General features: G+C 52.8%; 1 protein-coding gene across 6 annotated transcripts in view; it reads left to right on the top strand.

Annotated features, from left to right (window-relative positions):
- The window catches only part of LOC148382279 (zinc finger MIZ domain-containing protein 1-like), a 26,480-nt gene extending 13,251 nt beyond the window's left edge, over positions 1-13,229 (top strand). For 4 of the 6 annotated variants that reach the window (XM_088360486.1, XM_088360485.1, XM_088360484.1 and 1 more), the window contains 21 exons: positions 2,921-3,040; positions 3,617-3,744; positions 3,839-3,944; positions 6,915-7,050; positions 7,146-7,260; positions 7,346-7,554; positions 7,692-7,893; positions 7,965-8,252; positions 8,317-8,496; positions 8,575-8,652; positions 8,732-8,900; positions 8,977-9,118; positions 9,207-9,417; positions 9,499-9,604; positions 9,702-9,862; positions 9,939-10,006; positions 10,095-10,163; positions 10,239-10,462; positions 10,540-10,700; positions 10,781-11,053; positions 11,343-13,229. In XM_088360486.1, coding sequence (XP_088216612.1) covers positions 2,971-3,040; positions 3,617-3,744; positions 3,839-3,944; positions 6,915-7,050; positions 7,146-7,260; positions 7,346-7,554; positions 7,692-7,893; positions 7,965-8,252; positions 8,317-8,496; positions 8,575-8,652; positions 8,732-8,900; positions 8,977-9,118; positions 9,207-9,417; positions 9,499-9,604; positions 9,702-9,862; positions 9,939-10,006; positions 10,095-10,163; positions 10,239-10,462; positions 10,540-10,700; positions 10,781-11,053; positions 11,343-11,450 — 3,204 coding nt within the window. In that variant the 5' untranslated portion in view covers positions 2,921-2,970 and the 3' untranslated portion in view covers positions 11,451-13,229. Of the gene's footprint in view, positions 1-2,920; positions 3,041-3,616; positions 3,745-3,838; positions 3,945-5,482; positions 5,706-6,914; positions 7,051-7,145; positions 7,261-7,345; positions 7,555-7,691; positions 7,894-7,964; positions 8,253-8,316; positions 8,497-8,574; positions 8,653-8,731; positions 8,901-8,976; positions 9,119-9,206; positions 9,418-9,498; positions 9,605-9,701; positions 9,863-9,938; positions 10,007-10,094; positions 10,164-10,238; positions 10,463-10,539; positions 10,701-10,780; positions 11,054-11,342 lie in introns of those variants that run through there. The other 2 variants (XM_088360487.1, XM_088360488.1) reach the window with 2 other exon arrangements.

The raw sequence follows: 13,229 nt of genomic DNA, 5'->3' as shown, positions 1-13,229 counted from the left end.
GGGTCCGCTCCGGGGCCTTGTAACATGGGGGGGTAGGGGGGTTTCTGTAAATAGCCCACCCTGCATTAAGAACCAACATGACCTCACCAACCCAAGAAAAAGAAGCGTCGCTTTCTCGGCTCTACCGGAGCTGCGATTGAGTCATGGCGAGTGTCGCGCCTTGGCCTCATTTTGTCCAACGTCTTGGCATGGCTCTCACTTACAACTCACTTCCTTTTCTCAAAACAAAGTCGTGACTGGAAACAGTTGACTTTTAAATAATAATGCATGTTGACTTTAGAATAGTTGAAGGTATAAATTACATGTCTAAGTAATCATCTTGAATTTACAGAACAAGTCAACACAAATTGAAAAGGGCGAGAGAAATCGCCAGAAGAAAATGGAATATCTTGTGCGGTCGCATGCAAACTGGGCGGCTTGCCTGCGCGTGGTCATCGAGTGGCGCTAAATCACTCCACGTCTTTTCTCCAGCGCTGGTGTTTGTTGCTAATCCTAATCACAATCATCATTTGATCTTTTTCAATCAAATAGCCAGGAGCAAGCGGAATAAGATAAAGCCTCTTCTCTTTGGGGGCCCTCTGGCTTTCCCGAACAGACGGAGCCGCGCCTTCGCGTCGCATTTAAGCACGCGGCTGAGGGAGCTTGATTAGATTCCTCCCTCCTGTTGGGGGGGGGGGGGGGGGGGGGGGGGTCATGAAGAAATATCACAGATGTTCGTCTGCATGAACTGCTTCCCCTTTGCATACTTCCTGCTCATTCTGGCCTCTTCAGACAAGGACCCCGCCCCCCTCTTCTAAGTCAGAGTCAAAGAGAACAAGTCAGCGAGGGAGGTGGGCCAAGAGGAACAAGCTCGGTGACAGCGCTGGCTGCTTCTTTTTTTCTTTTTCCGCTAACGTCGCGCCATTGTGCCCCCGGCCGAAGGTTGACTCAGCCGGGCCGGGCCTGGCAGGAAGTGTTCGCTGCACTTTTCCCATCCGTGGCCTCTGCCAAGCGGGCCCGAGCAGAACAATCCGTCTCCTGTGACTGTGACTGGGGAAAGCGGAGGGAGGGAGACATGGAGGGAGGGAGTTGCGGTCCAATCGGGCAAGGCTCCTGCGTTACGCAAGCGCTCCCTTTCATTCTTTTTTTTTAGTTTTGATCCACATTGCATGAGGCATGGCGATGATACTGCTCCCCTCTCCGGCCAAACAGGGGATCTTTCCATTTTGGCTAACCCGCCCCCTCTCCTCCCCCAGGAAGCATTGCAGTCTGAAAAGTGGCCAGCTGCAGAGTAAATAGAGACGGCGTACGTCCGGCGCCTCGCTGGCAATCGGCCGGCGCATCTTTTGGCTAAATTATCCAGGAAATTGTCAGCGCTGCCGCAATAACGCAAACGGGTGTTTGTATGCTAATGGAGCTTACTGGCCAGTCAGATCCGGGCATTAGCGTGCAGTGGATCCTACTGCCATGTGTCCACCATGTATTGTGGGGCAAAGTGGTTCTGTCTGGAGATGACATTATCCGACATTGTGCACGAGTGCGTTTTCCTCCATCGCGGTGAGAAGGCGGGGCTATATCAAACGTTAAACTTAGTTAGAGAAGACATATTGCCTGTGGCCCTCTTGTTTTCCTCGCCAAGTTGTCGTTTTTTGTACCAGCGACCCCCACCGCCACTTCTCTGCCTTTGCTTTTCCAATCACGTTGCAGATGCACCTGATGGCTGCACAATCTCATGTGCTTCTGGACGTGTGGGGCTCCCACAGGAATTTCAGGAGGCGATGCGTATGTGAGCAGGTGGTGGTGAGAGGGGGGGCCGTTGGTAAAGTGTGTGCGCGTGAACCCGCCCTCACTCACATTTTGCCGCTGCACACCGAAGCACATTAAATACAAGAAATCCACTCCCAGGCCTGTTAAAGAGCAGCGTGGGGAGGTGTGAGTGTGCACATGCGGTTGGGGGGGTTAAGTGTCCAGTCTCGTATTATCCTTCGTGCCAGCTCTGGATGGAGCCTGCTGGAGGATTAGGCCACATTCTGGGAGGCAACAATGGAAGTCATCCACATTTCTATCCTCCTTTTTTTTTTTCTGCTCTCAACAAATGCATCCTTGTCTCGATCCGAGAAGACACCTGGACCACCGCGACCAGGGGGAGGATCTCTCCCCCCCCTCCCCGCTAGTTCATTTGCCTGTTAATGGCCTTTTGCATTGTTTGTTAGCATTATGCTAAAACCTTCAAAGCTATGCGATTTGTGTTTTGATGACTTGGGTTTGCCTAATTGAGGCAAGTGTCGTCCGGAGTTGCGCAATCGAAGCTCATTAAAACCATGCTGACGAGACGCTTCCTCCTCCTCCTTGTCCTCCTCTTGGTCTTCCTTCCAGTCAGGGCCTACCCTTAAACACACAGCATTGAGGCTTTTGTGGCGGCAATTAGTCACGCGTCTCGCCTGTCGACGGTGGACGGCCACGTCACCTCGAGGCCCACGTGTGGCGACACGAGAGCCGCCTCGCTACCTTCCGGCAACGCGTGTGTGTTGACGGGCTTGTTTCACACACCGTCGCAGAAGTGTGGCACCCCCGGAGTGATGCTGCTCTTAAGTACGTTAGCGGAGACCAGGCGGCTGTGTGGCTCGCTAGCGCCATCTTGCCCCACAGCGCCCCTCGTGCGCTGTCAAGTGGTTGAGGAACAAGCATTTATTTGCAAGTTGGGAAGGATTCGACGGCCGATGCTTGTTTGAGCTGGAGGATCAGCAATTTTTTGGAGAAGGAAGCGTGATCTTCCAGAAGCAAGGCTGGGAGTGAAGCCAAGGGCAGAGAGAAGCAAGGAGCAAGCTGTGGCCGTGGAGACACCTGCTGGCTGTGGCGTAACATGACCGAGCGGGCAGGGCCGTGCAAAGCGCATCCGCTGGCAAATTCAAAATCATTCGACCTGCTCTTTGTCTTGCAGTTTGATGGGCGGCCGGTAGAGCAGCGGGGGGCCACCGAGGGGCGAGCGACATGAACTCCATCCCGTCCATGGACAGACACATACAGCAGACCAATGACCGGCTGCAGTGTATCAAACAGGTGAGGTGAGACACACGCCGGCCGGGGAATGAGATATGCTTTGTCTGGTTTTTTTGAGGAGGGGGGGGGGGGGGGGGGTGCTACAGAAAAGGCAGCAGGAAGGAAAACAAGGCAGGGCTCATTGTGTGTCACACGCTGGGAAAGGTGACACGCTAGCCTAAGTAGCCCCCCCCTCCATCCCCCTTGACTCCGCTCAGTCCAGCGGACAAATTGATTTTGTTGCTGCAATGATGAATTAGCAGCAAAAGCCATGATAAAGTGGAGGAAATTGCAATGTGTCAGCCTGATTGAATCTCGCACTCCAAAGCAAAACCCCAAATCATTGCGCCACTAATTTCTCCGTGCTGAGGAATGACGCTAATTTCATTTGGAAACAATGACTGGAGGCTGTTGAAGTGATGGACAATTTACTGAAGATGGCTGTGTGGAAAAACAACCTCTTATCTGGCGACGATGTGGACAAAGCCTGTAGCAATCTTGACGTGACGGATGTCTCGGGTCTAAACGGGAAGAAATAGGAGGACAAAGTCCAAAGTTGACTTTTTGTTGTCTTTATCTCTCTCTTCTTTTGTTCTGGCCCTACGTGTGCAGCACTTACAAAATCCGTCCAATTTCCAAACGGCGGCGACGGAGCTGTTGGACTGGTGCGGCGACCCGCGAGCATTCCAGCGGCCATTTGAGCAGAGCCTGATGGGCTGTCTAACCGTAAGGCCACACGCCAGACGCTTTCCAGCTTGCCGCCATTTTGTCCCTGAAGAAGGAGTTCCAGCTTTGCGTGACGTTGTCTCGCCCGGTTCAGGTGGTGAGCCGCGTGGCGGCACAGCAAGGCTTCGACTTGGACCTGGGCTACCGACTGCTGGCCGTCTGCGCTGCCAACCGGGACAAGTTCACGCCCAAGTCGGCAGGTAAGAAGGCAGGCGCCATTTTGTTGTGGTTCAGCGTGGTTTCCAAAATCGAGCTCACCCGCGTTCCAAAAGCGTGCTCCCCCTCCCTCGTGAAGGAGGTAGTTAAAACGCTTCTGTGGCAGCCAGGGAGATGGCCCTTCACCCGTCCCCCCGACACCCAGCGGTGCTGTTGCCCAGCAACGAGAGTCGCGGGTGTCCAAACTTTTTATTTCCTCCCAGAAAACTTGAAGGAGGTGGGAATCCTGTTGTGGAATGTGACCAGACTTGGCCTTAGTTGTGTTGCCTTTTTGACGGGGGCGCATCAGCAATTCAAATCGATGAAGTGACCATTCAAAAAAGGACGATTTCGGGTCCTGTTGCATTTTTTGTCAGGTTGTCGCAATCACTCAGCAACCAAGGCTGAAAAACATCAACGCCGGCCGGCACCACGCTTGACGATGGTGAAGCCCGTTGAGGCTGTCCTGTGCACAACTAAATGAGAATCTTGGCCAAAAGTAGATTTTTCTGGATCTGCGTGTGTCGTACTTGAGCCGATTTGCTTTTTAGCGTTGACTGAAGCCGCTCTTGACAAGAGCAGAAAATCCCGCCGTGTCATTCAGTGAGTCGGACAACCGACGGCTTGAATAGATGCGCTCCGGGGGGAGGAGAAGGTGGGGGATGGGCTCCAGCGGTGACCTCTTTGTGAGCCAGATTAGCCGCTTGTATTAATGCGTGATTGTGCGGAGGGCATCAAATGATTGGGGGCCGGGGTGAACGCCCGAGCGTCGTCGTACAGTTTGTCTCCCCCAAAGCAAAAGCCTTCATCACCGCTTTGGGGGAATGGTACGCTCCTGATTGTTTGCGCCTCAACAGGCTCTTGGAATTCCTGCCTTGTGAAAGGGGGGCAGGGGGGTGCTTAAGCAAGCTATTCAGGGAGGTAATCAGTCAGCCCGAGTCTCGTTTGTCTTTTTTTTTTTTTTTTTTAAGATAAAAAGGAGTAACCTCGGACGGTGGTCACCCGCGTTGGCATCAGTGGAGCAACACGACCGAAGCCGTGCATCCAACCGTGAATCCGACCAATTAGTTGCGCAATTATCTTGCCGTTATTATTGGAACTATTTTCAGGCGCAACCACAAAAACGTGGTGCGATTGTCAGAGGCACATCTCATCCAAAAAAAAAACCAAAACTTCCACACAGGTGCCTGTTGTGTCAATATTGCTTGTGTCATTATTTATCCAAGCCTGATGAGCTCTAATTGGCCCCTCCCTTTCCCAACAGGAAGCCACAGCACCACTAAGCCACCTCCTCTTCCTCCTCCTGCATTGCCCTTTAATTACTATTGTGATGGATGAAATTGTCCTCACAGAACAGTCACTATAATTTTTTTTGCACGCAGGGGGGGGCATGTAACTGGAGCAAGGCCAAGGCACAGACAGTCTAGCACATTTGGCCCCACCCCCTCTCTTTGCAAGTTTGAAATGTGAGCTGCCTGCATTTTTTTCCCTTCCTTTTCTCCTTGTTCCCCTCCCCTCGCCTCGCCTCCCCTCCTCCGCTTGCCTGCCTGCCTGCCTGCTGGCAAGGAGGCTCTGTGCTGCCGGCGGACCGACGGACGCAGCAGTGAGCGAGCGAGTGTGTGTGTGTGTGTGTGTGTGTGTGTGTGTGTGTGTGTGTGTGTGTGTGTGCGAACTCGCCGGCCAGCGAGAGTGGATGTGATTGTGTGTCTGGGCAGAGCATACAATGGATCGCTAAGCGGAAAAAAGGAAGGCGCATCAATACGGAGGTGAGGAAATGAGCCTTCGCTTGCCTCTCTCTCTCGCCTCGGCCTTCCTCGTCTCGGAGCCTTCAATCATTTGTCACCTCCTCTCCTCGGACTACAAACATGGCTCCTCCCGCAAGTGTGCTAGTCCTTGCCGTCGTCGGGCTCTCTCGGGGCTATTTGGCGTGCACGGGAGCCACCGGCTCCATTGTGACCGGCGTCGTTGCTTCTGTTTTTCACCCTGTTCTTCTTATCCACAAGCTGGCCGGCCGGCCATGAATAATTGATGCGCATTGTGCAGGCAGTCGCCGGACACGGCGGGAGAGAGCGAGGAGGCAGAGCCCCTGGGCGCAAGGCAGCGGGGGTTTGGAGCCAGAATGTTTGGGAAGGGCGCTGTCAGCGGGCGAGACCGGCAGCTCTTGACGTCCTCGCTGTGCTGCGAGATTTTAAAAGCCGACTCGCGCCTCGGTCTCAGCTGATGCCTTCTCCTTTTGTGCATCATCTGTGCTTTGGCGGCTTCCTGTTTGTCCTGCAAGCAACGTGCAAGATGAAAACTTGGATTGCTTTGTAGGACAACATTGTTCAGTTTGAATTTGTCCCGAAGTCAATTACTGATGGCTTGCTCGGACACTCTGGACAACTTGTGACAAACGAAAAGGCAAAAGAATGCAAACAACACGGTGGAAAAGGCAGCCAAGGGAGCGTCTTGGCTTTGGTTTTCCGGCCGCCGTGACAGCCGACAGGCCCATTTGGCCCACTTGTGCGAGGGGGTCAAAATGGCCTCCGTTATCTTCTGTGAGTCGCGTTGACCTATTTGAGGCAGCGTTCCCGGCCAGACTCTCGGCACTTTATCGCTGTAGCCCTCACAGATACGCCAGCAACTTTTGCTTATGGAGATTCGGGACCGTTTGGCAGCAACGGGAACGATCTCCCCAATGGGCGGCTGCTGTGCGGAGCTGCGCCCATCCTGCGTTCGTATTCTCAGTGAGTCCATCTTGGGTGTTATCAAAACTTTGTTGGTCGACAAATTTGTGTGGCTCGCTCGCGTTTCCGTACTTGCTGACATAAATCGCACGGAGTCGAGGCCGGCGAGCGCGGCTTGCGGTTCACCTCCAATGTGGGAAGGAGCTACTCCTCGCTAGCATGCACGGACGACTCGGCATTTTCACCCGGCCCTCCCGTCGAGACCAAATGATCAACGGGTTTCTTGTGCTTCCTTGCGTTCTCTTGCAGCTCTTCTGTCGTCGTGGTGCGAAGAGCTGGGCCGCCTCCTCCTGCTGCGTCACCAAAAGAGCCGGCAGAACGATCCCTCTGGAAAAGTGCCCATGCAGCCCCCCATGAGCTCCATGAAGCCTGCTTTCTCGCATGGGTCAGTCTCCTCAGAACCGTCGTCACATTTCACCTGCGCCCGTCGCTAGTGAAAGGCTCACAAGAAGGGTCTGGTGCGTTTGCTTTTCCCCACAGTGACGGGTCTTCACCCTACGACTCGGTTCCCTGGCAACAGAATGCCAATCAGCCTCCGGGTTCACTGTCGGTGGTGACCACCGTGTGGGGCGTCACCAATACCTCGCAGAGCCAGGTGACCATTGGCTTCCCGTCCCGTGAGGGGGCGAGCGGCCGTCAACCTGACCTTGAAGCCTGTCTGCCTACTGTGTCCTCTCCAGGTGTTGGGTAGCAACAGCAACAATCCCATGAACCCAGGCGGCAACCCGATGGCGTCGGGGATGACTGCGCCCAATCCCGGGATGAATGCCTCTCACTTCGGCGGTGCTCAGCAGCAGTTCCCCGGTAAAGGCAACGCCAACCAGGCCTATCTGCAGCAGGGCATGTACGGACGGCCCGGCTACCCTGGCGGGGGTGGGTTTGCTGGCAAGTAAGTTCAAAATTGTCCCCGAGCTAACGTGAACGCAAACCGCTTGAATAATCTTTTGCCTTTAAAATGAATGGAAGTGCCAAAGAGTAAGAGTCAAGGTTCCAGTCCAGCCAATATGTGGCATTTGTGTTTTGAAGCTATGCTGGGGGCCCCAATTCCGGACCCGGAGGCATGGGCATGCCTCCACACTCGCGTCCGCCGTCAGACTTCAGCCAGCCCGCAGCGGCGGCCGCTGCTGCTGCCGTTGCCGCCGCTGCCGCCACGGCAACTGCCACCGCCACGGCCACCGTCGCCGCCCTTCAGGAAACTCAGAACAAGGACATGAATCAGTACGGACCGGTAAGCCCAAACACGGTAACCAAACATTCCAGGCCTCTCGGGTGCAGATGGAGCCCTATTTTGTCTTCCAGATGAGTTCCTCCTTCCAGATGGCACCAAATCAGGCCTACACTAGCCAGTTCATGAGCCAGGCGGGACCTCGTGGACCCGCCTCCCTCCCCGGGAACATGGCCTCGGGCATGAACGCATCCAACATGAGTGGCCCGCCGATGGGGATGAACCAGTCACGGGGCCAAGGTATGGGTCCCTTTGGAGGCCACGGCCAACGGATGCCCCAGCAAGGCTACGGCGGAGCCCGAGCCCAAGCACAAGCACAAGGCATGCCAGTGCTGGGCATGAAGAGGCCCTATCCCGGCGAGGTGAGAGGTTTGCTGAAAGTTTTTTTTTTTTGCTGATTTGCTTGAACGGCTCTCTAAATCACAGCCCAACTACGGGAGCCAGCAGTATGGAGCGAACAACCAGTTCCCGAGCCAACAGGGCCAGTACCCGACAGCCACCAGGCCACTGCCACCCGGCAACTACCCCGGCCAGCGGGTGGCGGGACAGCCGCTCCACTCCCAATATCCGCCGCCCACTGGTCCCATGGGCGGCCAGTATTATAAGGTGCACTACACTGCAAATGCAAAATACTGACTGCTGGGAAAATATTCTAATTTTTAAAATTTGATTTTTACACAAAAGCAAGAGCCGTCTTTCAACGGCCAAAGCACCAACTTCTCTGGCAGCGGTTTTCAGTACGGCCAGGCTAATATGAACGGGGTGAGTCCACAATGACACTAGCAATGCTAGCTTTTGCGCTTTGCTTTCAAATGCCGTATTCCCTCTTGTTTCCCTACAGCCACCCAGACCAATGGGCAACTACCCCCACTCCCCAGTACCGGGCAACCCCACCCCTCCGATGACCCCGGGAAGCAACATCCCTCCATATTCATCACCCAGTCAGGATGTGAAGCCACCCTTTCCTCCTGACATCAAACCAAATATTAGTGCTCTTCCTCCTCCGCCCGGTGAGCAACCGAGAGAGAAACTTGGCCTCGGTGTTGCGACCGGCCGACCAGTCTGACTGTTTCGCCTCTTGAATAGCCAACCACAACGAGGAGCTGCGCCTCACCTTCCCGGTGCGCGACGGGGTGGTTCTGGAGCCCTTCAGGCTTGAGCACAACCTGGCAGTCAGCAATCACGTCTTCCACTTACGGCCCTCGGTGCACCAGACGCTCATGTGGAGGTAAGACTTTGGGAGACCTGGACCCGCGAACCGCCGTTCCGGCATTTTGGCTGAGGCCTTGAGAATGAATCCAAAGATCCGCTTCCAGGTCGGACCTGGAGCTGCAGTTCAAATGCTACCACCACGAGGACCGGCAGATGAACACCAACTGGCCGGCCTCGGTGCAGGTCAGCGTCAACGCCACGCCGCTCACCATCGAGCGCGGAGACAACAAAACCTCCCACAAGCCCTTGCACCTGAAGCATGTCTGCCAACCGGGCAGGAACACCATCCAGATTACCGTCACAGCCTGCTGCTGTGTAAGTGCAAAGACGCACCCGCCGGTACCGGTGTGTCCCGCGCGGGCTGCTTTTGCTCAACGTTTGCATTTGCTCCCGCAGTCGCACTTGTTTGTGCTACAGCTGGTCCACAGGCCGTCGGTCCGCTCCGTCCTGCAGGGTCTGCTGAAGAAGAGGCTCTTGCCGGCCGAGCACTGCATCACCAAAGGTACAACCGCCGACAGCTGAAGTCCAGCTGAAGAGTGGAGGCCGCTTTGACTTGACTTTGATGTGTGTTATGTTTGCTCATTGTCCTTGCTGTCAAGTCAAGAGGAACTTCAGCAGCGTAGCCTCGTCCTCGGGCAACGCCGGGCTCAATGGCGAGGACGGTGTGGAGCAGACGGCCATCAAGGTGTCGCTCAAGTGTCCCATCACCTTCCGGCGAATCCAGCTGCCGGCCAGAGGCCACGACTGCAAGCATGTTCAGGTGCGGCCAGTGACCCGCCAGCATGGAGAAAAAAGAAAAAAAAGAAAAGAATGATTATGATGGGAATGTTTTGCAGTGTTTCGACTTGGAATCGTATCTCCAACTGAACTGCGAGCGAGGCACGTGGCGATGTCCTGTGTGCAAGTACGCTTGATCACCGAAAAGAGGTCAAAGTGGTCCATTATGGTTGATTCATTGAAGGGTTTTTTGTTCTCTCTCTTTTTCTTCCCAGTAAAACGGCGTTGTTGGAAGGGCTGGAGGTGGACCAGTATATGTGGGGCATCTTGAACGCCATTCAAAAGTAAAGACAACATCCTTAGCCTTACTAGTTTTTTTTTTGGTCTATAAAGTATTTTCCTTTCGAATGCGTCTTCAGCTCCGAATTGGAGGAGGTGACGATCGACCCGACGTGTAGCTGGCGGCCCGTGGCCATCAAGTCTGAGATCCACATCAAGGAGGACCCGGACGCTCCTCTGGCCAAGCGCTTCAAGACCATGAGCCCCAGCCAGATGATAATGCCCAACGTGACCGACATGATCGCTCAGTTGGGACCAGGGCCCTCGCAGCAAGCCGCCGGCAACGGCGAATATGCCACTCAAGGTAGGCCGTTTGCCCGCCTGCAAAGAAAGCGGGAGCCGTTCCAAAGCCGGCTGACGTGTGGCCCGGCGCTCCCCTAGGCAACAGTTACCACGGCAACTTTGAGTTTCCGCACGGAGCACCGGGTGCCACGTCCGTCAACGACTTCATGCACGGGCCTCAACTGTCGCACCAGCCCGACTTGCCCGGCAGCCTGATGAACACCGTCGACAAGCCTCTTTCCCACAGCGTGCCCGACTCGGTGAATTGGTTTTGGAATTCCATCATTGCCCTTGGTGACCATTTCCAAAAGCGTGTCTGAGGTATGTGTCTCTTTTGCAGATACCTCACCCTTCAGTCAACGAGCCGCCGCACGGCACCTTGCAGCAGAGCATACACGGGTCGCCGCATTCAAGTGGCCAGTCGGGGCAACAGCAACAACTCCACCATGGCGGACCCCCTCCACCCTCGCGGCAACCCCCGCCGGCCCCTCCTCCTCCTCTTCAGCAGCAGCAGCCCGGTGCAAACAACCACCCTCATGGCGACCTGACCTTCAACGCTTCCAGCAGTTTGGACGGCCAGGCCGGCTCGGACATGCCCGAACCTTCTTTAGACGTGAGTAGCGCCGGTATACGCAAGCAGTCTTAATTGTGGGACATGGAGCGATGGATGCATGTCCAGTGGATGGAAAGATGGACAGGTCAGACGGATGTTTGTCATCCTTGGGGTGGGCGTGGCTAAACCTTTGATGGTAATCAGAAGAACTTCAAGTTGGTTTGTTTTGGCTTCCATTTAAACTTCCCACCTGAACACCCAAGCTTCCTCGGTTTTAAGAAGATGTGCACACTTTTGCAAGCACCATTGTTCATTTTGTCTTTCTCCCATCTTCTTACTCCTACCGCAGCTTCTTCCAGAGCTGGCCAACCCGGACGAGCTTTTGTCCTACTTGGACCCGCCCGGCCTCCCCAGCAATAGCAACGATGACCTCCTGTCTCTCTTTGAAAACAACTGACAAAAATCCAAAACAAGGAGAGAAAAAAAAAAAAAAGTTTGTACTTGATGAACACAACAAAGATGCACTCCCCCTCTCTTCTTCCTCATGTATAGTTTTGCTTGAGAAACAAGAAGCCGACTTGAAATGCGCAGCCGGACCGGATGGTTTGCTTTGGACTCGTTGCGCCCGGCAGCATCGGGCAGCCTGAAAGCACCGCATCACTTTTGCTTCAACATTGGCCAAGTGTCCAATTGAAGCCATGTCAATACTTTCCGGAATGTCTTTGAAGCGCGTCACCCCAGCCACAATTTTGGATGCTTCTGGAATTAATTTCAGATACCCATCAATACAAAGGAAAGTGTTTCCCCCCCAAATTGTTGACACACACGAGTGAATGAGGCTGCAGTTCTTCGCACTCTCTGAGTTGCCTCGTGTCGTCGCCTCGTGGATCACTTTTGTCCGCTAATGCTGTAGAAATGGGCTCGTCCGCTGCCCGGGTCTGAGCACGTCCCGCTCTGGAGCGGCCCTCGTCTTTTATCGGATCACGTTGCAAGCTCGCGTGGAAAATCACTTTCGAAGCTATTTACTGCCACCTCAGACAAAGATAAAAAATCATCTGAGGATTCATTTAAGGCGACTTTCTCGACCTATGGCAGATGAAATGGCCACGCCCTCTTCCTCTTCTTTCTGCTGGCAGCCTTTTACACAATGTGCAAAGTGTGCCAAGCTAATCAATCGTATTTGTTGGATTGATTTCAACACTAACACGGGAAGGCACATTGCTGAAATCATTTACCGTTTTTTTTTTTTTTTTTTCCTGCCTCATCCAAGCAAACACGTTTTGGCAAACCGCAAAAGAGCGAAAACAAAGTGAAGTGTGCACGATCGCGATGCGTGCGTGCATGCGTGCGTTGGTTTGATCCGAGCCATGGCAAACCTTTCCTTGATTGACTGCCAGCGTCCGTTTGAAGCAGAAGTATGCAAATGTATTATTTTCTAACAAGTGCTATTGTGGCTGCTGTTAATATCATTGCTATCAGGTCAGTGATAAAAAATACGAGTTGTTTGTCGTCCTCATCCTCCTCACATGAGACACACTTGGCCACTCCAAAATAATTTCCTGTTTGCTTCATCATACAGCAACATGATTCTATATTTTGATTTTTTTTTTTTTTTTAAGCAAGCACAGAAGCCTGTCAAAGATACTGAACTGTTTCAATTTTTTTATTTGCTGGTATTCAGTGTGATTACATTTGTTGTTAATACACTAAACATGTGCCAGGCATATATCTGAAAGAAATATTTTAAAACATTGTCCTTAAACACACACACTAAAGATTTTATTATATTTGTCATAAAACATGTTGTGGGGTTGTGGCCATATACATGTCATCTCTTTGTCCACCCTTCTGTTATAATTTATTTTGTGTTTTTTTAAAAATGATTTTTCTGTAAGGCTTGAAACACGACGTCTGTCATTGTAGCTTGTTTTTTTTTTGTTGGCCCACAGGGTTACCTATGTTTTTTTAAATGTAGTTTTGCCTTTTTATCCGTAATTCCAGAAAGTCAATATCTCACTCTAGTCTCTTATTATTATTATTATTATTACTACTACTACTTTTTGTTGCCATATAAATTCCACATTCCCTTTTTTTGATAATTTATTTTGTACTTACACACTTGTTTTTATTTTTTTTGTGCTTGCTGGCTTTCAATGAATGTGAGTGAATATCATTGTTGTCAGTACAGTGATATTTTTAAAGAGCATATTTTAAATAAATCCTCTGTATTGTTTGA

This window comes from Syngnathus floridae, chromosome 18, assembly GCF_059516105.1.
Source record: "Syngnathus floridae isolate MCC-2025c chromosome 18, RoL_Sflo_1.0, whole genome shotgun sequence".
Taxonomy (NCBI): domain Eukaryota; kingdom Metazoa; phylum Chordata; class Actinopteri; order Syngnathiformes; family Syngnathidae; genus Syngnathus; species Syngnathus floridae.
Note: the sequence above shows the minus strand (reverse complement) of the source record. Positions and strands in the feature narration are given on the sequence as shown.